Raw genomic sequence first — 26,279 nt, 5'->3', positions numbered from 1 at the left:
GGCGGTCAGGTGATGGTCGCGTGACCATCAGCTGACTAAATGACATCACCGCAGGTCCTGACAGTACACCGCGGGACGCCAAGGAGAGAGAACGCCGCCGGGAGCAGACTGGCGAGGTGAGTATACAGGTTTTTTTTTAACGTTTTAATTCTCTTTTTTTTTTTTTTTTACTATAGATGCTGCATATAAAGCATCAGTTGTTCACACATTATAAATCCATGCCGGTTGCATGGATTTATATTGTGTGACCAACTTGTCAAGCACTTTCCAAGTGATGCTCAAAACCGCTTGGAAAACTGCTTGAAAAAATGCATGCGAAAACGCTGAAAAAACGCTTCTCTCTGGCAGAAAAATCTGCATGCGTTTTATTCTGCCAGAGAGAGGCAAAAACGCTCTGCATCAAATCTGCTATGTGGGCACATAGCCTTAAAATCATGCTGACCTTTGCATTACAGCCACAGGCTGGGCTTCAATGGAGCTCCGTGGTTACAGACCAGGGGTCTTCTAGAGACCCCTGGTTGTCCTAACAATCCATCGGCGCCCCATGATAGCATAATTAGGACGCCGATGGGCGCATAAAAAGACGCGCCCCCATTGGCCTGTTCAAAACACCCGCTACCAACTTGTGCCGTAAATATACGTGGATGTCGGTAAGGGGTTAACTTATGCACACCGTCTTGGGCAAAGCACTGAACCAATTTATCAGGAGGAGGCAGACTGGCACCGTATACAGAGGATTCCATTTATTTTCTGTAGAGCTTTCTTACCCCCAGCCTCCATTATCATGACTCCTGTCCCTTACAGATGTGTCGGTTATCCGGTCACAATCATTTCTGGAAGCGATCTGCACTATTTCGGTGACCCCTATGACTCCTCGATGCAAGGATCCCACATCCCCGTGTCTGTGCTCTCTGAGGTTGATACTTAGGGTTTCTGGATGGAAGAGATGGTCACCAAGATTACAGCAGTGGCAGGGTGCCCAGCCTCTGGGGTGAGGGACATCACAACACCAATGTGCAGAGTTAGGGTTTTATTTGCTTTCATGCGTTATATACAAGTCCTATTAAATATTTGGGCAAATTAGTTAAAAAAAAAACAAAACAAAAAAAAAACAACAGTCCTTAGTGGAGGGCTCACCACATGGATACCTGGCGTGCGGGCGAGGGAGAAGCCACACACAGCTATGTAATACTGGAGCAAAAATGTCCTCATCAAAAGGCATCATGGTGGATCCTCGGGAGACGGCGTCCATATCCAGAAGGAATTCTCACTGCAGAGTACTGTCCGCCGACACCTGGAAACACAGGAACACATGAAAAAGCAAGAAATCTACACAGCTGAGGGTTTGTTACAACTGCATCCAATCTGTAGCTGCACAATGGAATAAACCCTCAGCTGGGACAAGTTTCTTGTGTGTGTAACCAGGAATTATCCCTTTCACTGACAGCAAGCAGAGATGTTGACACCGACCAGGAATTGAAACCCAAAGTACATTATTTTTAATAAAAACCTCTCCTAGAAGCTGTAAAGCCTTTTTTCGGGAGGTGTTAGAAGGCCTCTAAGGAGCGATGCATCCCTCAGGTTGCGCTCACCACCCCCCCATCATTATAAGGCCGTCATGGAAGGAATGACTGCCCCCTGCAATTACATAGAAGCACATGCTGTAATGGATGCTGCCCCCTAGTAACGCGTTGGCAGCCCACCCAGACAGTTGCTTTCCTGTAATGCAGATTAAGGGAAACCTGCTCTATATTTAGTCCTGAGCTCTGGGGCGGAGGACGGGGGGTGCGGATCAGAACCTCGGCCGGTGAGAGCCCCTTGGGATTTGCATACAATCACTGATCTGAAACTGTGAGGGAGTTTCTGGCGTCCGCCCTCTAGCTTCATGGTGATTTCTGCTGCAGCCGCGATTACATTATTAGGAAGGATGACTTCACTTCAGCTTCTGCTAAAAGAAAAAAACCTGACAAGGCAAGTCTGCAGGCGACGGGGGGGGGGGGGGGGGGCACGCGCGCAGTAAGGCAAGTCTGCAGGAGACAGGGGGGCACGCACGCAGTAAGGCAAGTCTGCAGGCGACAGGGGGGCACGCACGCAGTAAGGCAAGTCTGCAGGCGACAGGGGGGGGGCATGCACGCAGTAAGGCAAGTCTGCAGGCGACAGGGGGGGGGGGCACGCACGCAGTAAGGCAAGTCTGCAGGCGACAGGGGGGCACGCACGCAGTAAGGCAAGTCCCCCTGGTAACCGGTGGGCACGCGCGCAGTAAGGCAAGTCTGCAGGCGACAGGGGGGCACGCGCGCAGTAAGGCAAGTCTGCAGGCGACAGGGGGGCAAGCGCGCAGTAAGGCAAGTCTGCAGGCGACAGGGGGGCACGCGCGCAGTAAGGCAAGTCTGCAGGCGACAGGGGGGCAAGCGCGCAGTAAGGCAAGTCTGCAGGCGACAGGGGGGCACGCGCACAGTAAGGCAAGTCTGCAGGCGACAGGGGGGCACGCACGCAGTAAGGCAAGTCTGCAGGCGACAGGGGGGCACGCACGCAGTAAGGCAAGTCTGCAGGCGACGGGGGGGGGGGGGGGGGCACGCACGCAGTAAGGCAAGTCCCCCTGGTAACTGGTGAGCACGCGTGCAGTAAGGCTAGTCTGCAGGCGACAGGGGGGCAGGCGCGCAGTAAGGCAAGTCTGCAGGCGACAAGGGGGCACGTGCGCAGTAAGGCAAGTCTGCAGGCGACAGGGGGGCACGCGTGCAGTATGGCCAGTCTTTGGATAACTGGGAGGCACACTTGTAATAATGCCGGTTGGTCTCCGGATGACAGAGGGGCAGGAGTGTAGTAATGCTGGTTGGTCTCGAGTTGACATGGGGGCACGCACGCAATAATGCCGCTCTCCGGGTGTCCGATGCACGGACCCTTTCTGTAGTGTCACCCCTCCTGGGTGGTTTCTATATACGGTGTCTGGTGCATTTTCAGATCTCTTTAAATTCATAAAGTTCTGCCACTATCAGATACATTGCGTTTCCTTTCATCAACATATCAGAGATCTCTGCTTGCTGTCTGTGAATAAAGAACGATCATGTTCAGCTTTAGAAAATGTAAAAAAAAAAAAAAAGTCAGCACAGCCCAATACTTTCTAAGGGCTCTTTCATACGTACTGATTTCCGGTACCGGAAAAACCTGTACCGGAGATATCTGTGTCCCTATGTACACGTGTGGCAAACGTGAGCCGCATCAGGAGCGCCTGGGAATCAGCGATACAGTTAATGCTGTTCCCAAGCGACAGGTGCTGAATGCTGCCCCCTGCCAGCGCTGCGATCAGCACCAGCAGGGGATAATGAAGATAGTAGTAGTCTGCTCCTGGTGTCTCCACCTGTAAAAATAAGAAAATTAAAAAAAATCCATATACTCACCTCTCCTAAGTGTCCCCCACTGTAATCCATGCGACCGCTCAGCAAAGGAGCCGGGGAGAATGACTCCTGCAGCGAGTGGGCCCCGGAGCTGCGCTGCACTCAGTGAGTGACAGGACACTGCTCGCTGAGCGCAGCTCTGGGACCCGCTTGCTGCAGGAGTCATTCTCCCCGGCTTTTCTGCTGAACGGTCGCATGGATTACAGCAGGGGACACTTAGGACAGGTGAGTATATGGATTTTTTTTTTTTTTTTAACAGGTGGAGACACCAGGAGCAGACTACTACTCATCATTATCCCCTGCTGGTGATGAGGGCAGTGTTCAGCACCCGACACTTGTGAAGAACGCTAACTGTACCGCTAATGCCCAAGCGCTGGTATGTGGCATACGGATGGCATCCGTGTGCGTTACGTGTTTACACGGACCCGTTGACTTGAATGGGTCCGTGTGATCCATGCTGCCGGCCAAAAACGGACATGTTTATGTGTGGATCACACGGTCCGTGGAAACACAATGACAGGTGAGCAGACCCATTCATTTGAATTGGCCTACGCGTGTCAGTGTCTCCAGTGTGGAAGCTGTCACTACATGTACCGGACACACTGACGTGTAAAAGAGCCCTAAAGCTAAAGGAGAATGTGGCAATTTTAGCCACCCATCTGTGCACATTTCTCACTAGTGGTGATGTATCAGTAAATATGCCAGCTGCAATGCAGATTCTTTACAAGACTGTAAACTGAATACAACTGTAACAAACGCACAGCTGTGAGAGGATATTCACTCCATGCTAGAGCAGCTTCATTTTCTCACAAGTATTAAAATGGAGAGTCTCGGCCCAAACGTGGATCTCATGACCCAAGGTAACATCATAACTGCCATCCAGCATACTGTTAGTTTGGGCGACAAGATAATGAGGTTGTAGGAATTAGCCCAAATCCGATAAGATTTTATTGAGTCAAAATAAAAATAAAAAAAATGTTTCTATTCAGTATCAAGAGGAAATCTTGAAGATCGGGCAGATTGACATCCCTGCCTTAGGGCAAATCTCAAACACACACACACACACACACACACGTCCAAAATTAAAAACTTGGACAAAGTCGCGGGACAACCAGTATACAATATAATGGGCCCCACATAGTGACCCATACAGAATAATGGGCCCCACATAGTGACCCATACAGAATAATGGGCCCCACATAGTGACCCATACAGAATAATGGGCCCCACATAGTGACCCATACAGAATAATGGGCCCCACATAGTGACCCATACAGAATAATGGGCCCCACATAGTGACCCATACAGAATAATGGGCCCCACATAGTGACCCATACAGAATAATGGGCCCCACATAGTGACCCATACAGAATAATGGGCCCCACAAAGTGACCCATACAGAATAATGGGCCCCACATAGTGACCCATACAGAATAATGGGCCCCACATAGTGACCCATACAGAATAATGGGCCCCACACAGTGACCCATACAGAATAATGGGCCCCACACAGTACTCCATACAGAATAATGGGCCCCACACAGTACTCCATACAGAATAATGGGCCCCACATAGTGACCCATACAGAATAATGGGCCCCACATAGTGACCCATACAGAATAATGGGCCCCACATAGTGACCCATACAGAATAATGGGCCCCACATAGTGACCCATACAGAATAATGGGCCCCACATAGTGACCCATACAGAATAATGGGCCCCACATAGTGACCCATACAGAATAATGGGCCCCACATAGTGACCCATACAGAATAATGGGCCCCACATAGTGACCCATACAGAATAATGGGCCCCACATAGTGACCCATACAGAATAATGGGCCCCACATAGTGACCCATACAGAATAATGGGCCCCACATAGTGACCCATACAGAATAATGGGCCCCACATACTGACCCATACAGAATAATGGGCCCAACATAGAGGTGGTGGTACTGGTGCGTTGGCCAAATAGAACCGCCCTGCAGGCTGTGTGCCCTAAGGCTTTCTTTACACCACATATGGGTCAGTGCTTTCCTGTACATCACGTGGTATAAAGAATAGAGCAATTGGCTTAGTGCTGCCCTGGTCCAGTGCCTCGTCCGGTCATCATCTTTGCTCCTTGCTGCTATGAGGGACCTAGCCAAGTCTCACCGGATGACAACACATTGAGATGCCATAGCTGCCCGGGATGCCAAGGAGGGCCAGGTCAGGGCAGTGCAAATCCAGCTGCTCATCTATAGGGGTGTACACTTTTCCTCCTTGGGCCATTGTATGCCACAGTGTGGTTATGAAGGGGCACATCAGAGCCGTCTTTTCAGAGGAATACACAAACCTCTGCCCAGACCCAAACCTGATCTTTACGGATTAAGTCCAAAAATAAGTACATGGAAATGAACTGGATTTTCACAGCAGCCGTCACTCACAGGAACTTCAGAAGAAATTCTTGATCAAAGGCGTCACCAGCTTCACCCAGAGCTTCACATACCGGCTGGGGTCCAGGAAGGTATCGGGGGTCACGTCAGCTGATCGTTCGTACAAATGCTGCTGCTCCTGTAGAAACCAACACAAATGGAGGTTATATACCTGCATCAGCGACTGCCAGTCTTAGGGTGTCCCAACTGACCAAGCCGGGTCGCGGATTACAGGATGCTCTCTCACCCAAGTAGGGCAGGATTGTAAGGACAGGGTACTGTGCTGGATCTGATCCTGCCCCCGGCTCACTGGGATGTAATAAGCTGGTGCCAGTAAGCGCACAATGCGGGGGTGGGGGGGGGGGGTGTAATGAGGAAGGGACATGGGACGTGCTCGACATGCAGCCCACCACAGCAGCACAAGGGCACCGAGGGTTTTCCTGCCTTACAGTAAATCAAAGTGAAGGGACATAAAGGGAAGAGTGATCACATCGGTCAGTGTGGAGTTATGCAAAAAGAAAGAAAGATTAGCCATGGTTGACGTCTGTCCCTTTCCCCCCGTAGTCATTGTCCTCGCTGTAACACATGGAGGAAATGGAGACTCATCTGGCAGATCGCATTACTGACACAACGTTTCTGTATACGGAGGAGCCGCTTACAAAACTCCACGCTACAAGCATGACGAGGATTTCTCAATCCCAGCAGACTACAGGAAAAACAGAAAAAGTGTCAGAGAAGTTACAGGAAAGCGAAAATAAGAACTGGCTCCGGAAAAACACGTCAGAAGGAAACAAGTCCACGATCGCAGGATATGTAATAAGTGTCTGATTGCTGGGGTCTGCTCACAAGATGGGATCAGTCCTATATGCCCCGTACATGCACACTGTCGCTCCATTCAGAATCTATGGGACTGACGATCATCAGTGCCAGAAACCCTAGTACATCTCACAGCAGAGGGTTTGTTACAATTAAAAGGGGTTGTCTGGGGAAAATAACTTACTGACTGGCGGGGTATGGGAGTTCGACCGATCGGAAGTTTGGGGAACTTTTACTTCTGTTACAAATTGGCGCGGCAGGTCGGATGTTTGTTCTCTATGGGGCTGCCGGAAAAAGCCGAGTGCAGCTCTCAGCAGTCCTATAAGGAATGAACGGTGCGGCAGGTGGGCGGCTCCATCCTAACAGGAATTAAAGTGGCCTTTTCTGCCAACCAGTGAAAGCAATCGGATCCTGTGAGTAGGCGATCACTGGACAACGACTTTAAGCCTAGTCTAGGTGATATTCCTCCCCCCCCCCCCCATTACCTAACCAGCAAGGACAGGCAAACATTTTATCTTCACTGATACATTGTAGGAAACGGAGGGATAAAGAGATCACAGTTGTCCAGCCGGGATATTATTGCAGCAAACTCGCAGCTGTGAAAAAGGTCAGGAAAGTAAGGGGCGATCACGCTCCCAGCGCATTTATCTGCCCTAGTACGGAAAGGTGCAATGGCATAAAGCATCACGGTGCCCTATTTATGCCATGGCACTGCCTGGGATGTATGTGCAGCTTTACGAGCAACGACTATAAAGTCTCCATGCTGCCTGCATATCAGGCTACAGGCTGATGAGGGAAGGGGCCCTTTGTCCTTCTGGTTTCCTGGAATGAAACATCCAAAATCCTCCCATCACTTGGATCTCTCAGGCCAAAAGATCAATGAAAATGATGTCGCACAAAAAAAAAAAAAAAAATTAAAATAACCCACTCATGAGAGGGGTACGTCTGACCTTATAGGGACTGAGGAGAAACTTACTTGGCGGCCGTGGAGGGGATTCTCTGTGACCAACACTTCAGTAATGACAAACAGACAGCTCTTTAAATAGAGCTCCCCCTGTACAGGTCATAACGTAACCGCCGGCCCACCCAGCAGCCCCCTGTACAGATGGCAGTCACCTGATGGAGCTGCCGCTGCAAGTCCTTGTTTTCAGTCACAAGGGCGATTTGTGCTTCCAAATCCCGGTGAACAGATCTGTACCCGAAGTTCGGAGAGCCGATGAGTGTAAGACATGGCATGTTTTTTCCCGTCGGGTACAGCCAGAGACCTGAAGGGGGCATCAAACAAAAAACAAATAAGTTATATAAAAAGAAAAAAATATTTATAACTAATGAATTTATCATTATACAAACAGAATAAGATCAGCGGCGCCCACACGCAGGCATTCACCCTGCTGAGGTTTCCTGGCAGGGCATTTGTAAAGCAGTATTTACGGGCAGCGGCGTGTCAGGTTGGGCCAGTTTTACGGCACGAGACACCGGAGCTGGGTGTCTATAGAGCAGAATAAGGAAAAGGGGAACAAGAGCAGGTCACATTATCTAAGATGAGCGGGTCCTGACTTGACCATCTTACTAGCACGTCTTGTGTTACCCAGAGCCTGTACGGGCAGAACCCACACTAAGAGGGTGACGGCCGCTGCCAAGTGAAGTCTGGCACAACTTCAAACCCAAAAGGTTGCCCACAGACTAGGTCTACCCAGCGCCTAGAATCAGCCCTCTGGAAGCAGACTTGGACCAAACCTGGACTGGTTGGATCGGCAGCCATGACTCGTATGCTCGATCGTGAATAGTTATTACAGGGGAGCACTTGTCTGCGGGAAACATCTGCCTTTTCAGAAAATCCCAACAGTGGATCGGAGCCCGCAGCATACAGCAAGTGTAGATGTACAGCTGATGTCGTGAAGGAGTTAAAAACGATGAAATGTTGCATTGGGATTAATATGGTTGGAAGGGAACCCAGAGGAGTGTCTTACCTTTGGCGTGGAACGTCCACTGGTCTCTGAAGTATTCCCGTAGTCGGACCCTCAGCCGCTGCCCTTGTCTGCAGACCTCGTTATAAAACTGATGTTCTATGTGCACATAGGCCGCCGGTATGGCGCCTGCGATACCCTTCGCTCCAAAGAAGCCATTGACTTCAGGCGAGGCCAGGAGAATGTTGTAGTCAGCCCTCGTGCCCAGCACCAGGTCCATGTAACCCTGAGTCAGGTTAAAGTACCCCGTGGTCAGATGCAACTGGTCTCCGCGCTCCGCCTCTGTCAGTAACGTCTCTGTCACCAGCTCGTCTATCTGGATCCCAAATGGCTTCATTTGTATCAGCGGGTAAATCCACGTATCCGCTGTCTCTGTGCCCGCGGTGGGCTCCCGGCTCTGGAAGCTGGCGCTGTGCAGCTCACACTGCTTGTGTCGTGCTGTCTCTATCACGTTCATTACTCTGTTCTTGGCGGCTTCGCAGTATTTGGCTTTGTCACCTGTAAAATTATTACTACACATCACATATGGTTGTAGAAGGTGGGCAGAGACCTAAAGTGACCCACCAAAAATGCTGCCAATCCAATTCCAACAACAGATATGCAAAAGGATTGGTTGCCGTTTAACAGCGTTTTGTTTTTTGTTTTTTTTTTTACCTTTACCTCAAAAAATATTGGAACTGGTGAAATTCTAGCCACTTGCCTTCATACGGGTGCTCCATTCCCTCTTCCACATGAATCGTATCATCCGGCTCCAGCTGCAGGGAAACGTCTCCGACAGCCGCCACCAACTCATCGAAGAAATTCGCTATTTCTGAGCAGCCCTGCAGCAGAATATATCTGTCCTGGCGATTGGTGAAGTAGGAGTCGCTCAGGTTCGCTCTGAAATGGATCATACAAATCATTAACGTAGGCCAAGATCTATAGAATGAACCTAAAGGGATCAGTTTTGTATCCAAACCGATCCTGAGAATAGTCATTAGATGGTCAACCCCTCCTGCCGAAACTGCCAGGTACAGCCAAAGGTAATCCAACAGGACACCTCAAATCCCAGATTGGCGGACGCACCCACTAAGGATGACATTGTCATCAAACAGATAGATCTTCATGTGCTGCAGCCCGATTGTCTCGTTGAACCTCTCCGGTACCAACAGGCGCAGGAGTCCTCGAAGATTTGGGGTGTGAAATAGGGACACGCGTACCCGGTCTTGGTATTTCCGCAGCAAAGGGAGTAACATGGTGCGAGAATTCTTTTTTCCTGTAATAAATAAAAAAATAAAAAAAGTTACCTGAACGCTGCAACCATTTCCCACAGCCATTCGTCCGAAAGCATGTGAGCTAAGGGAAAAGTTGCATCCTGAGTTATCCCAGGATCCCATCACTGACCTCGCGATCCTCTGGTGTAATCCAGCAGAATGGACACTTGGAGGTCAGTCCGGTCCGTTCTGTGCAGGGTTTCCTCTATGCAGTCCACCTAAATGGCAACACAAAGGGAAACCAATGCAAATTAGCCATCAGGTGAACAGTGGCTGCAGTGGAGGCTCATTCAGACGTCCGTGCACATTGGTCCCAGATCGGATGGCAATGCACGGACTGGTGGCAGCTCTCGACATGAGCGTGACAGCTTGATAGAAATACATCAAGCGTTCACGCGGGAAGCCAGCGACCAGGCCATGCATTAGTGGTCCGATCTCTGACGTCTGAGACAGGTTTTCCTTAGGTGAATTGTAAAAGTCCATTCCTCACCAAAATTAGAACAAGGTCTCCCAGCCCTAATATAGTAAAGACTTCTTAAAAACGATTGCAAGGAAAAAAAGGAGAATAATTATCCACCAGTAAATCAAATCACAGCTTAAAAAAAAAAAAAAAAAAAAAAAAAAAAAAAAACACGTAATAATAATAATAAAAAAAAAAAAAAAAAATACCCATAAGAAAAGCCGCTCACCAGTTCTTGCTCCAGAACTCCTGTGCCCAGGTATAGAGACGCCATCGTGATTCGCTTCTTAGCAGTTTTCATCTGAGACTGAAGAAAACAAAATCAGCAGCCTGCAGACAGCTGAAGGCCTATGGATCACAGTGGGGGTGATATAGTGCAGATTGTGACCCAGTCGCACTGGGTATGACTAGAAACCCACAGCCGCCTCCACTTACATTAGGAAATCTCCGCTATCCTATGTGAGCCATCAGTATCAGATTTGAGGGGGTGTGAGAAGTTATTTTCCACCCGTTCGCTCTCACAGGCCACTTACTTTCATCACCTGGTAGAACTCAGCCGGGCTGGTGAGAATCTTCACACACGAACCGGAGATCCCAAATTCTGGCACCAGGTTCCCCACCCATTGAAAACGATGGGCTCCCCGTGGACAGACGCAACCTAAAGGGGGCTGCTGTGTCTTGGCTGGTGGGACAGAGGGAGCCACGAGTGGAGCCAGGAGGAACAAAGGTGTCCTAGACGAAAAAAAAAAAAAAAGAGAAATACAACACTCAGTATAGGCAACTTTCATACAAGGGAGTTTAACAAAGCATTTTTCGGCAGAGTGACTAAGGCACTTGGCCTTCCAAACTAGCTGAGGATGTTTGCTTGGATGTTAACGGGCATACAAAGGGGACCCCCGATTGTACACCAGAGAGGAGGTCTGGGGCAAGCAGATCTCACTCTGGACAACTTTCATCTCTCCTCTAGCCAAACTGGCTCTCGTGTTCCCATATCTGTGGATTTGCTAATGTGTGACGTCCCGGCGGTCCCTAAAGAACCTTCATACACTTCAATGGAAAGACCGTAGACATTGAAAATGTGCAATTCTGCATTTTCCCTGCGGAGGCGCTGCAGGGAAATGAACTACCATATTAAATGAACCACTGATCTGACGCAGGTCTTATCTTCAGATGTGCCTTCTAAATCAGACATGCTCTTTAACTACTGAATTATTATTACTGGACCCAGTGAAGGGGTCAGACCGCGGGCAGACGATGACCATTACATGGAGGTTTTGAAGAAATTTCCAATCTCTGGAGAGGGAATTTTGAAGATACCTAATAAGGGTCACATTATAAAAAGAAATTATGACAATATTGGGAAGTCCCGTAGTTCTTTTTCATCAGCGTGGTCTCTTACAGGATCATTACCAGTTTCACAGAAAGGAGGAACCAACAACACAGAAGTATTCGTTTGGATATTCCTCTCCGCCGGGGGAAATGGATGAAAGCATGAAAGGCTGAAACCAAGCAGCGGTGGTCTCCAACCTGTGGCTTTCTAATGAAAGCACATCACATGGAGATGTTCCCTCCTACACATGTAAAGCATGACCAAGAGGCATTCATTAAACCTAGGCTGGTACCAGTTGGCACCCGACTATGATGATGTAGGTTGGGCAAAGTGTATGAGGGAAGGCAAGGATAGACCATGATGATGTGCGACACCCATATAAAAGGGCCACAAACTTGGAGTGGAATCTGCAGCCTGTCCCTCGGGTCACCTCTCCTGGTCCTAAACTGGATCGAGGATGGACATTGACATTACGACTTCACAAAATAGCTCCTTACATATGAAATGGGCGATATTAGAAGAATTGTGGTAATTCGGGTACATTTCTTGTCTTCCCCCTGCACACTAAGTTTTGTATTCTGGAAGATGAAGTAACAAAATACACGTAAAGTAGATGTAAAAAAAAAAAGTGTCCTTTCATGGGGAAAGGAAAACGAGAAATGGGAACCATTCATAATCATTTCTGGAAGAAGGTTTCAACAGTGTGATTCATGACAAAAGAGAATCACCGACAGCTCAGAAATGAAGATTCCCAGAAACCCTGTGTTTGCTAATGCCAGGGTCGGGGCAAAGAACTGAGTCATGGCCCGGGAATGGCTTCCTCTAATTACAAGTGTATGCAGACTACACAAAAACCTCCTCCAACTGCGGCCCGAAATGTTTACCCTGAGACAAAAAGCTAAACACAGTGTGGGATACACCCCGAGATACACTCACCACGGAAAAGGCCAAGCACGCTAGTCTTAGCTTCATCTAAACAGAGGACTTTAAGGTGGATCTGACACCAGACTGTTGCGGGTCTCTCCAATGGGAACCCCACTGATCGCCAGAACAGGGGCCATGGCCTGCAAAACCGCAGCAAGGGGGAAGCCAAGTTGAGCCTCTGCTGCTGCAGTCACGTCTATGACAATGATGAAGTCAGCCCTCTGATGCTTGTTGCTGATGAAAGGGCTCATCAGCCTCAGGTACGGTAAAAACCCAACAGATTTTTGTTCCCCCCAAAGCCAGGAATGGGGGTCAGTGAACAACTCTGATGTCACTAGGTTAACACGAGGAATGATGTGACAGTCTTCTCATGTTCCTATTAATGTGCAGACACAGGAGCCATATACGACTCTGCTATACCGGCCATGTAACAAGGCGAGCCTCGCTGCCCACGCTGTGTAGGTGAACCTGAAACCCAAGAATAAACCCGATTGCACAATGGAGATTAAGTCCCAGGAAATAAGTAGATTCCTAAAAATAATCTTATACCACGGTCTGTGTCAGAAGATGGAAACTGGGCTTTTGTTACAAAAGTTCCCGGTTGGGTAACATCAAGACGGTTTCTAAGCTTTACTCAAGATGTCAGGATACTGGAAGATTAGCTCATTATTCCTCATCTTAATAAGGCAATTACGAAATCTCAAGCCCTTTCCAAACCACATGGGCGACTGTAGGCCGTCTTACCAGATTAATCATTTGTATCAGTTGATAAAATTTGCATTGGGAATAGGGGAAAAATCCTGGTAGACCAAGGTTTTCTGATAATGGTGAGTTCTGCGGGAAGCGAAGGAGAGTCCTCCTGTAATAAAGTGTGGGGTGTAGGGCACTCGCCCGTGTCCCCCATTACTACACATCTCGTATGTATACAGCACACAGCCAGCTGGCTACAGTAAACCTTCCCGCGCCAGAAGTCAACACGGCCCTTACCGGCAGATAGTCCCTTTCTCGTACGGAGGGAGCTCTGCTATTCCTCAAGAGGCGGAGAATGAAAACATTATGTAAGATTTCAGGGAAAAGGGCAACAAGTGGGGGAGGTGATTATTAGTATAACCCAACCAAGAAGGAAGGGCCACAACGATAACCAGGGGTAATAATCACATGCTACAGAGTCACTACAAGACAATGTCTACTGATCACTCAAAAAAACTCAAACTCTTTACCTACCGAACATTTACTACATACAAGTCATTTGTGTTTTGCAGATACAGGATGTAACTCAGGATGAGTAATGTATTATACTCCAGAGCTGCACTCACTATTCTGCTGGTGGAGTCACTGTGTACATACATTACATTACTTATCCTGTACTGATCATGAGTTACATCCTGTATTATACTCCAGAGCTGCACTCACTATTCTGCTGGTGCAGTCACAGTGTACACACATTACATTACTTATCCTGTACTGATCCTGAGTTACATCCTGTATTATACTCCAGAGCTGCACTCACTATTCTGCTGGTGCAGTCACTGTGTAAATACATTACTTATCCTGTACTGATCCTGAGTTACATCCTGTATTATACTCCAGAGCTGCACTCACTATTCTGCTGGTGCAGTCACTGTGTACATACATTACTTATCCTGTACTGATCCTGAGCTACATCCTGTATTACACTCCAGAGCTGCACTCATTAATCTGACTATTACAAAACCAATTTAGCCCTTAAAAGGGTTTACCACACTTGGCGGAGGTAAGGGATATACCGATGATACATTACTGGCGGAGGATCGAAAGTGATGACGTCTGTCCATCAGGCTCCTGATCGCGGTGCAGTTTACAGGTAAGGCACTTATTCCTTATTTTGTAACAAACCCTCTTCTCTAACAAGTTTAGAAAAGTTATGAAAAAACTTTTTTGAAAAGAATATTTTTTTATAGCAGAGACCCTCTCATTCTGGACATGACTGGGGGTCCTCCCTGTATAAGTCTATATACCCACGTACCGGGCAATGATAAATCAAAGGCATGGCAAACATGGCTGCCCCGTGGTTCACACTGCAACACTGTGCAGGACACATCAACATGTCGCAGAAGTTAGTAGGTAGTTCCCTGACTTTCCCAGAGACACCACCATCACCTGCGGGTAGTACAATAGCACTAGGACAATAGGGAGTGACCCGGGGACGGCAGGTACAGCACCGATTCCAGGCAGTGATCGGACCTTATAATGACAGTTCAGGGAATCACCCGGGTTCTGGGGTGGCGCACACCTACCATTATGTCTCTTATGCATCTTGGCATGAGATCTTACAAGACAAAGCAAACCAGTTTCAGAATGAATAATGAATCCCATTTACTATAAATCTGATACTTTCCTATCAGAAGATCACACAGATAACACGCCAGGGAGCTGTCATGTCCTACCCGTGCTCACTGATGGGAAGTAATCCCCCTGGCCTCGAGGGCGCGAATGTCCCCTCAGAAGCCAGTAGAGTCCACCCTACAAAAGCCCAGCGTGCCATAAAGAAGGATTGTCACTGAGATGACCCTGCACTGTTTCTAGAGATACGGCGCCGACCTGCAGATGACCAGGGACGGCAACTGACATTTACTGTTAATAGCCGTGCTACACCTGGCATTTTTAGCACAGGTTGGTGCGGTTTTTACCTACATTGTGGACAACATGGGACCATCCCAACTTTGCAATACATGTTAGATGCAATCTATCCCATAGAGCTAGGCTTCACACTGATGTGGCTGCGAGAAACACATGACACTGCTGATCCCAGGATCACTCTTGATCCATTAGCAAATGTCTATGAGCACAGCTGTATAGTATACAGTGGGGCAAGAAGGTTTACTCCCTCCGTACCTAATTACATGTCTTCCATTACCAGTGCCCCTCGGATCCAGTCACCCTTTCCATTCCTTGCAGTCTCCCAACATTTGCTGACTATACGTTTTTTTTTTCTGCCATGTATAATGAGACACCCACAGTCTGGAAGAACTGTACAAATACTGCAGAAATCCAATAATTCAATACAGATGGAGCAGACCTCAGTGCACATCTCCAGCCTCTGCCATAGAGACCACCAGGCCTGCACTTTATTTAATCCGCTAAATAAGGCACACCCGGCACGGACACAAGGGTCCGTAGTCCACGTTCAGCAGCAGCCGGTGGTAACGATATCTCAGTGCCCGGGCATAGTCCTCCTCCTCCGGCTCCCGGATTACTCACTCACTTCACTCTGAAGCTGCAGAACTGTGTGTTACCATGAGGCAATGTCAGACGTGGGGGGGCTTATCTGACAATAACAATCCACATTCCTGGAGGTTCGGGGTGGTCCCAGAACAGGGACAAGGTGTCGTCACTCCGTCCCCCACTTTACTGCGCTGACGTACGTCGGCTATCGTTCTCCAGATTTCATCACAATGAAGAGCACATAACTAACGGGTGAGATCAGCGCTAAGAGGAGGAAACGCATATTTACATTATTTGCTTCGTAAAAGGTTAAAGGGATTGTTTGTTTTATCTATATGTTCTGTCGTGAATTCCAAAGTCGAGATGGTTATATACTGTAAATAAAATTAATGAATGGAGGATTCTGGAATTTCCAACACTGGATTTCAGAGGGAAATTATTTATCCTGAATTTCAACATGTCCGTCCAGCTACTGACATCTTGAGGGACACCAGTGGCCACGGATGGACCCCACAGACCTATAATGGTGGTGGTTCATGGCTGCTGCTTCTGCTGTAAACAGGGATCATATTTGCGCTGTGCATCAAGTTTAATATTTGGACCTGAACCCCCCCAGTACGAAAACGACAGCTACGCCAGTAAGCCGGTCCATCGTAGGATGTAAGCCTTGAGAATTGCCTCTTTCCTGACGGCATTGGCCGTTCTTTTGATTAGTCGGCTAATCAACAACAGAAGAGCAGTGGATGCTGGCAGTTAAGAGGTGGTTTTCACGGCTTCTGTCAAGCCAGGGTTGTGGCTGATGGATTCGGTTGTGCAAATTGAGTCACACCAACTCGTCGCCCTTACTGATGCATCGCCACATGACCCGATGACTCCTACATGACAAGGAGGGACAATTTTGGTGCAATATCTTAGGAAGGATTTTCCTTGTGGACACAGCACTGTCCTTAGGTCTCATCAGGCATAAAAGTAGCCATAAACTTCTTAGCCGACACCTTCCCCATTAATGTGAATGCTCACTGAGCATGCACATGTTCTCCATGGGTAGCGGAGAATAATTTTCACAAAAACATGCCAGAACCTCCCCTACTACCCTCCCATTTATTGGGTGACCTAGTTGGTCGGCCAATTCCTACAGGATAACATTTTCATTTTTTGAATATATTTAACTTAAAAAGGGACCTCCGGCAAGGCTCACTTCAGAGTGAGGAGGAGATCAGCCCGCAGTTACACCACATGCTGGAAATAGTGCCGCTACCTAACATCCCAGCGCCGGTCACCTCCCAATGTGGAAGTGAATGGTGCCATATAACCTACTATGATGAGTGCAACCTACAGCTTTTGTCTTGTATGAACCCATGACCCAGCCAGATTTAAGTCAACCTGGGGGTTCAATCTATTTCCAGCTTTTTCATAAAACCTGAGAGATGGCAGAAAGCTTACTCATAAGTTTCTCAGCCTCCGCCGATGTGTCGTCACTTTCCTATGCACAGTAATAAGTGCTGACCTCAATATGGTACGAACGCTGAGAGTAGTAGTGTAACGATCCCTTCATGTGTCTCATCAGCAGCGTACAGCATGGCAAGGATGTGTGGCTATGAGTGTGCCATGTGCGCAGATCTGACAAGGATCTGTAGGCAGCTGTGATGGCACCTGCCGTATCCAGGATGTGCACATGACATTATTAGATGGGCATCTACACACACATGGCATGCGGCCACCGACAACCATCACTACAGGGTACACACAGTTCCCAGAAGACGTCCTGGATCACAGGAGGGGGTGACTGGAATCTCAAGGATAACCGTCTGGCCATTGCTCACCCCGCAGGATATGAGGGCAGCCGACCACGCTGATTCACTGCTGGGAAATATTACTACACTGGCCGAGAGGAGAAACCTCAAAGCGTGAGATCACCTGAGGCACAGCTGACCCCCAACCTGAGAGCCGGACAGACCACAGAGGAATAGCCATGTCTACAAGTGAGTCCAGAAGACAGGAAGCCAATAAACCTGGTTATAGTCTGTCTGTAAAGATGTCCGCGGGCACAAAGGGCGACCATGACCAACATCATGTCGATGAAATCCCGGAAGCTGAAGGCACTTTATTGTCCCATTGAGGCAGGGAAGGGCTGATGCTGACAAATCTGGGGGCCAAATCTAGTGGCCCAGTAAGAAGAACCTTTATAGATGAATTGGCTCCTGGGATTTTTCCAGCCTTGCACCGATTCCATTCCCTCCTGCAAGGCGTAAAGTCATCTGCCCATGACAGACCCCTTCCCAGTAAGTCGTGGCTATAAGGTTCACATGACAACACTGATGGGCAAATTCCTGGACAATGATGTCGGCCTGTAAGTAATGAAAGCACAAGCTAGAAATGCTGATACACAGCCACACCTTTCAGATTCTCCTCAGTTAAAGGGTTTAGAAAACTTTTCCAGTCTCTTCTCTGTCGAAGTTATGGAGGGCAAGACAAGAAAAAAAAAATCTAACCATAATAAATATGGGATTAAAAAAAATAATTAAGCAAGTTTCTTCTAACACCCCACCGCCTCACTAAAATCATCATATCCACCATACAGGTCAGAAAGCTAAAAAAGGTGCCGATCTGTAATGGGAAATGGGCCAAACCAGCTCAGCAGTGACTTCTAAAGACCTCCATACACATGAGAGAAGAGTCAGCAGGACAGGACAACCATCCTGTGTGTATGGAGGCCACTGGATCGGGAAGCTGGAATTTCCAACATCTGATCTGAGGCCTTTTTGTATTCAGGCGAGATAAGCAGCTGACAGAGGAGTCTGGTAAAGACGTTCTCCTCTCTCCCCATTGGAAACATGAATACTCAGCTGAAAAGAACATTCATTCGCGTCGAGGCAGTCGAAAGAGATAGCTCTCTGCTCATTGAATGTTCAGCCGACAGCTCGGTTATGTGTACAGTGGGTACGGAAAGTATTCAGACCCCTTTAAATTTTTCACTCTTTGTTTCATTGCAGCCATTTGGTAAATTCTAAAAAGTTCATTTTTTTCTCATTAGTGTACACTCTGCACCCCATCTTGCCTGAAAAAAAATAGAAATGTAGAAATTTTTGCAAATTTATTAAAAAAGAAAAACTGAAATATCACGTGGTCATAAGTATTCAGACCCTTTGCTCGGTATTGAGTAGAAGCACCCTTTTGAGCTAGTACAGCCATGAGTCTTCTTGGGAACAATGCAACAAGTTTTTCACACCTGGATTTGGGGATCCTCTGCCATTCTTCTTTGCAGATCCTCTCCAGTTCCATCAGGTTGGATGGTGAACAGCCATTTTCAGGTCTCTCCAGAGATGCTCAGTTGGGTTTAGGTCAGGGTTCTGGCTAGGCCAGTCAAGAATGGTCACAAGAGTTGTTCTGAAGCCACTCCTTTGTTATTCCAGCTGTGTGCTTAGGGTCATTGTCATGTTGGAAGGTGAACCTTCGGCCAAGTCTGAGGTCCAGAGCAATCTGGAAGAGGTTTTGATCCAGGATATCTCTGTACTTGGTCGCATTCATGTTTCCTTCAATTGCAACCAGTCGTCCTGTCCCTGCAGCTGAAAAACACCCCCATAGCATGATGCTGCCACCACCATGTTTCACTATTGGGATTGTATTGGGCAGGTGATGAGCAGTGCCTGGTTTTCTCCACACATATCGCTTAGAATTATCACCAAAAAGTTCTGCCTTCGTCTCATCAGACCAGAGAATCTTATTTCTCATAGTCTGGGAGTCCTTCATGTGTTTTTGAGCAAACTCTATGCGGCCTTTCATATGTCTTGCACTGAGGAGAGGCTTCCGTCAGGCCACTCTGCCATAAAGGCCCGACTGGTGGAGGGCGGCAGTGATAGTTGACTTTGTGGAAATTTCTCCCATCTCCCTACTGCATCTCTGGAGCTCACCACAGTGATCTTGGGGTTCTTCTTTACCTCTCTCACCAAGGCTCTTCTCCCACAATTTCTCAGTTTGGCTGGACGGCCAGGTCTAGGAAGACTTTTGGTGGTCGCAAACTTCTTCCATTTAAGGATTATGGAGGCCACAGTACTCTCAGGAATCTTGAGTACTGCAGAAATTATTTTGTAACCTTGGCCAGATCTGTGCCTTGCCACAATTCTGTCTCTGAGCTCCTTGGGCAGTTCCTTTGAGCTCATGATTCTCATTTGATCTGACATGCACTGTGAGCTGTGAGGTCTTACATAGACAGGTGTGTGCCTTTCCAAATCAAGTCCTATCAGTTTAATTAAACACTGCTGGACTCCAATGAAGGAGTAGAACCATCTCAAGGAGGATCACAAGGAAATGGACAGCATGTGACTTAAATATGAGTGTCTGAGCAAAGGGTCTGAATACTTATGACCATGTGATATTTCAGTTTTTCTTTTTAATAAATTTGCAAAAATTTCTACATTTCTGGGTTTTTTTTAGTCAAGATGGGGTGCAGAGTGTACTTTAATGAGAAAAAAGAATGAACTTTTTAGAATTTACCAAATGGCTGCAATGAAACAAAGAGTGAAAAATTTAAAGGGGTCTGAATATTTCCGTCCCCACTGTATGTCCAGATGGTTTCACTCGTCTGACATACATAGTCTGAGGACCAGAACGGCTATATGCCTACGAAACTGAAGAATGGGTCAGAAGATCTGCTGCTGGTTTGCAAGCTGCAGTCTGTACTTAGGCTGTGAACATTGGGCATGTAAAACAACCAGCTTTAAAGGGTTATTCTCGTCCTCCATCTTCAGGAGCACACGTTCCTCTGTATCCGGGGTAAAGGCAGCGAGCTCCTGAATACGGACAGTTCAGGCAGCGTCTGTGTGCTATACAATGCCTCTGCAGCATTGGAGGAACACTGGTGGTCAGATTCATTGAACTTCAGAGCAGCACTTACAAACTCTATAGAAGAGAAATTGTAAGCACCACGATCCTTGACAACACAGGTGGTTAGACCTAGGCATTGTGCAGAAAACTATAGAATTAAAAAGCCCACCATTCTTGAGAAGTTCTAATAAGGGGTAATTTGCAGACTTGCTCATTTTCACAGGCACTTTGCAATTTTACCCATATAAGATGTGAATAACCCTTTAAAAACTACTTCTATGGATGTCTATGGCAGGGGGGTCTTCGACCTGCAAATCCCACTGTTGCCCAGTCCAAGCTTGCTAGGAAATGTATAGTCACAGTTGAGTGGAGACCTGTGGGCTATGGTATATTCTATCACTGAGGATCTGCATTACGTAGAAAATACCTATAGCGTGATAACCTCATCACTGGACCGACTGTAAAGACCAAACCTGTCGCTAATAGCTGACAGTCTAATGTGTATGGGGGGCCTCCTGACCTATGATGTCGGAGGAGAGAAAGAGTTCTCTGAGAGATAAGCTATGACCAGAAGATAATGGCAGCAGCTCCCTCAGACAACACAGGAGCGCTTGGCCAAGCGCTCCGGACCATAAAGGAGTCGGGAGAGAAAGCAGTTGTCCCAATCTAAAATGTATGGAGCCTTAAAGAGTTAAAAGAAAAAAAAAAGTTATTCCCCATCCATTGGATAGAGGGTAAATTGCTGATCACCTGGGATTTGACCGTTGAAACCTCCGGTGATCCCGAGGCTGGGTCTCTGCAGCCTTATCCTGAACGGAGCAGAGTTCCATTCATTGTCTATGGGACTGCCGGAGAAAGTGCAGTGCTCCACTATTTCCAGCAGGTTTTAATCTCATTCAGGCCTATGGTGAAAAAAAATGTGAAAAAAAAAGAGAAATTGACATGCTGTGGATTACAAAATCACACTGCAGCTCAATGTCTTTAGCATTAAAGGAATTGTCCAGTTTATCATGATAGTCTGCAGTTACTAAGGGGAAAGTCCACATGTGGACTCGCAAGAGAAGTTGAAATGCTGCGGTCCTGAAAGACGCACCACATGTCAGTGTCCACGGGTGATCCGCAGCCTCAGATGCACGCATAGGGAACATGGGATTTCTAGAGATCCCAACCACTATACTGTAACATCTGGACGCTGCGGGTTTGACGCTGAATAACACGCAGCATTTCCTGATTGTTGGCACATACCCTAAAGATTCTTCGGTTTCGTCATAAGTGGGCGGTCATGTGACCACAGATACGTGATATGCACACTCCTAGCCACATTCTAACTATACCACCTCACTCAATACAAGTGAACTGAGCGATGCCACGCACATCTAGTCAGAATCTGTTTGGTAGTATGCACAGAGTGTATTTGTGGTCACATGACGGCCCGCTCTCGCCACTAAAAAATCCATGCAAGAATTCTGAAGTCTCCAGCGGCCTCCAGGCAGGACACATGGGGGGGGTGACAGCAGCCTTCAGACAAGACACACAGAGGGGTGACAGCGGCCTTCAGACAAGACACATGGGGCGGGGTGGGGCAGGGGTCGTGACAGCGGCCTCCGGACAGGGCATATGGGGGAGGGGGGGGGGGGGGGGGAGTTGTGACAGTGGCCCCTGGACAGGGCATATGAGGGGGAAGTCATGACAGCAGCCTCCAGGCAGGACACATGAGGGGGGGGTGACAGCGGTCTCCGGACAGGGCATATGGGGGGGGGGGGGGGGTTGTGACAGCAGCCTCTGGACAGGTCATATAAGAGGGGGGGGGGGGTGTCGTGACAGCGGCCTCCGGACAGGGCATATGGGGGGGGGGGGGTGTCGTGACAAAGGCCTCCGGACAGGGCATATTGGGGGGGGGGAGACGGTGGCCTCCAGACAGGGCATATGGAGGGGGGGGGGGTGACGGTGGCCTCCGGACAGGGCATATGGAGGGGGGGGGGGGTGACGGTGGCCTCCGGACAGGGCATATGGAGGGGGGGGGGGTGACGGTGGCCTCCGGACAGGGCATATGGAGGGGGGGGGGGGTGACGGTGGCCTCCGGACAGGGCATATGGAGGGGGGGGGGGGGGTGACGGTGGCCTCCGGACAGGGCATATGGAGGGGGGGGGGGGTGACGGTGGCCTCCGGACAGGGCATATGGAGGGGGGGGGGGTGACGGTGGCCTCCGGACAGGGCATATGGAGGGGGGGGGGTGACGGTGGCCTCCGGACAGGGCATATGGAGGGGGGGGGGGTGACGGTGGCCTCCGGACAGGGCATATGGAGGGGGGGGGGGTGACGGTGGCCTCCGGACAGGGCATATGGAGGGGGGGGGGGGGTGACGGTGGCCTCCGGACAGGGCATATGGAGGGGGGGGGGGGGTGACGGTGGCCTCCGGACAGGGCATATGGAGGGAGGGGGGGTGACGGTGGCCTCCGGACAGGGCATACGGGAGGGGGGGTGACAGTGGCCTCCGGACAGGGCATACGGGAGGGGGGGTGACAGTGGCCTCCGGACAGGGCATACGGGAGGGGGGGTGACAGTGGCCTCCGGACAGGGCATACGGGAGGGGGGGGTGACAGTGGCCTCCGGACAGGGCATACGGGAGGGGGGGTGACAGTGGCCTCCGGACAGGGCATACGGGAGGGGGGGTGACAGTGGCCTCCGGACAGGGCATACGGGAGGGGGGGTGACAGTGGCCTCCGGACAGGGCATACGGGAGGGGGGGTGACAGTGGCCTCCGGACAGGGCATACGGGAGGGGGGGTGACAGTGGCCTCCGGACAGGGCATACGGGAGGGGGGGTGACAGTGGCCTCCGGACAGGGCATACGGGAGGGGGGGTGACAGTGGCCTCCGGACAGGGCATACGGGAGGGGGGGTGACAGTGGCCTCCGGACAGGGCATACGGGAGGGGGGGTGACAGTGGCCTCCGGACAGGGCATACGGGAGGGGGGGTGACAGTGGCCTCCGGACAGGGCATACGGGAGGGGGGGTGACAGTGGCCTCCGGACAGGGCATACGGGAGGGGGGGTGACAGTGGCCTCCGGACAGGGCATACGGGAGGGGGGGTGACAGTGGCCTCCGGACAGGGCATACGGGAGGGGGGGTGACAGTGGCCTCCGGACAGGGCATACGGGAGGGGGGGTGACAGTGGCCTCCGGACAGGGCATACGGGAGGGGGGGTGACAGTGGCCTCCGGACAGGGCATACGGGAGGGGGGGTGACAGTGGCCTCCGGACAGGGCATACGGGAGGGGGGGTGACAGTGGCCTCCGGACAGGGCATACGGGAGGGGGGGTGACAGTGGCCTCCGGACAGGGCATACGGGAGGGGGGGTGACTGTGGCCTCCGGACAGGGCATACGGGAGGGGGGGTGACAGTGGCCTCCGGACAGGGCATACGGGAGGGGGGGTGACAGTGGCCTCCGGACAGGGCATACGGGAGGGGGGGTGACAGTGGCCTCCGGACAGGGCATACGGGAGGGGGGGTGACAGTGGCCTCCGGACAGGGCATACGGGAGGGGGGGTGACAGTGGCCTCCGGACAGGGCATACGGGAGGGGGGGTGACAGTGGCCTCCGGACAGGGCATACGGGAGGGGGGGTGACAGTGGCCTCCGGACAGGGCATACGGGAGGGGGGGGTGACAGTGGCCTCCGGACAGGGCATACGGGAGGGGGGGTGACAGTGGCCTCCGGACAGGGCATACGGGAGGGGGGGTGACAGTGGCCTCCGGACAGGGCATACGGGAGGGGGGGGTGACAGTGGCCTCCGGACAGGGCATACGGGAGGGGGGGGTGACAGTGGCCTCCGGACAGGGCATACGGGAGGGGGGGGTGACAGTGGCCTCCGGACAGGGCATACGGGAGGGGGGGTGACAGTGGCCTCCGGACAGGGCATACGGGAGGGGGGGTGACAGTGGCCTCCGGACAGGGCATACGGGAGGGGGGGTGACAGTGGCCTCCGGACAGGGCATACGGGAGGGGGGGTGACAGTGGCCTCCGGACAGGGCATATGGGGGGGGATGACAGTGGCCTCCGGACAGGGCATATGGGGGGGGGTGACAGTGGCCTCCGGACAGGGCATATGGGGGGGGGTGACAGTGGCCTCCGGACAGGGCATATGGGGGGGGGTGACAGTGGCCTCCGGACAGGGCATATGGGGGGGGGTGACAGTGGCCTCCGGACAGGGCATATGGGGGGGGATGACAGTGGCCTCCGGACAGGGCATATGGGGGGGGATGACAGTGTCCTCCGGACAGGGCATATGGCGGGGGTGACAGTGGCCTCCATTGCCGGTTTCCTATCTCCCTGCAGTGACCCTCGCCCGTACCTGCCCCCACGGTCCCGGTTCCGGTCACAGAGACGAGCCAAGAGAGCCAGAAGCCCCGGGCCGCGGATCCGGCGCCATAACACTGCGGGCGCCGCCATCTTTCCAGGAAGTGTTCGCCGGTCAGTCCCGCCCCTGGTGAGGAGACACGGGAATACAGAGAGCCGGGCTAACACCTTGGCGACCGTTTTACTTATGCGCTCATTTCACCAACCATTATTCATGAAGAACCTTCATCTTCACAGGATGCAAAGTCTATAATAGACGTCACCCAGAGCGAGGAGGCAGAGCAGCCAATCAGGGCGCTGCTTTCTGAACCGTGAGGAAAATATTAACTGGATTCTGATTGGTTGCTAGGAGCATCTTCTATGTGCTGAAAAGCTGCCAATAGCAACCAATCAGATTACACTTTATATTTTTCGATTGCTGATTACAAGATGAAAGCTGCGATCTGATTCGCACGGTGTGTACAACCGCCATTTTTTTCTGGATTTGTTTTGCAATTGGTGCTGGAGCCTCTGCCATTTTTGGCGTGCTCCTCTTGCGTAACTTGTATATGAGCCAATGCAATGAATAATAAGTCTATGTTCACACATCATGGTTTTTTTTGGGCAGCAATTTTCTGCAGCAAAACCTGATCTCTCAAGGGATGTTGTTCAGGATTTTTCTTGCAGTTTTGGTGCGTCTTTTTCAGTGTTTTTTTTTTTACTGTCATTCTGTCTCTTTTTATGCATAAAGTTCAGTGAAAAAAAAAACTCATTCTATTTTGGCATCAAAAACGCTGAAAAAAAGTTCCCTGCGTTTTTTCAGCGTTTTTTTTCACCACCCATTACTCCCTAGAATATATAATAGAAACACGTCACCACTTCTGCATTTTTCACCCACTCCTGATGTAAAATAGTGACTAAATACTGAACATGTGAAGACCGAGCGCCCAATGGGGCAATGGCCAAAATGCAAGTGTTAGACCCATCTGTAGGCCTGATCGGTCTCCCTCTTACCAAACCCTCTCCAATCCGTCCTGAATGCGGCCGCCAGGGTCGTATTTCTGTCCAGCCGCTTCACCGATGCCTCCACCTTGTGCCAGTCATTACAGGGTCCAATATAAACTCATCGCTCTCACCCACAAAGCTCTCCACAGTTCTGCACCGCCTTATATCTCCTCTCTCATCTCTGTCTATCGCCCTACACGTGCCCTCCGTTCTACAAATGAACTAAGACTAACATCCCCCATAATCCGAACCTCGCACCTCCGTCTCCAAGACTTCTCTCGTGCTGCGCCAGTTCTCTGGAATGCTCTACCCTAGACGATCCGATTGATGCCTAGCCCCCATGTCTTCAAGAGC

At 50.2% G+C, this 26,279-nt stretch overlaps 1 protein-coding gene across 1 annotated transcript; it reads right to left on the bottom strand.

The window, feature by feature from the left end:
* Positions 1 to 1,015: 1,015 nt before the first annotated feature.
* On the bottom strand, positions 1,016 to 25,198 carry PGS1 (phosphatidylglycerophosphate synthase 1). Its single transcript, XM_073682522.1, has 10 exons — positions 24,937 to 25,198; positions 10,839 to 11,037; positions 10,535 to 10,612; positions 9,976 to 10,063; positions 9,658 to 9,847; positions 9,293 to 9,471; positions 8,596 to 9,090; positions 7,742 to 7,890; positions 5,822 to 5,948; positions 1,016 to 1,294 (listed from the first exon to the last, which is right to left on the bottom strand). The coding sequence occupies exons 1-9, from the start codon at positions 25,032 to 25,034 to the stop codon at positions 5,829 to 5,831; spliced, it is 1,596 nt and encodes a 531-aa protein (XP_073538623.1). The 5' UTR covers positions 25,035 to 25,198; the 3' UTR covers positions 1,016 to 1,294; positions 5,822 to 5,828.
* Positions 25,199 to 26,279: the final 1,081 nt, after the last annotated feature.

The sequence above is a fragment of the Phyllobates terribilis genome, unplaced genomic scaffold (assembly GCF_046119375.1).
Source record: "Phyllobates terribilis strain yellow unplaced genomic scaffold, ASM4611937v1 Scaffold_5__5_contigs__length_657084704, whole genome shotgun sequence".
Classification (NCBI taxonomy): domain Eukaryota; kingdom Metazoa; phylum Chordata; class Amphibia; order Anura; family Dendrobatidae; genus Phyllobates; species Phyllobates terribilis.
Note: the sequence above shows the minus strand (reverse complement) of the source record. Positions and strands in the feature narration are given on the sequence as shown.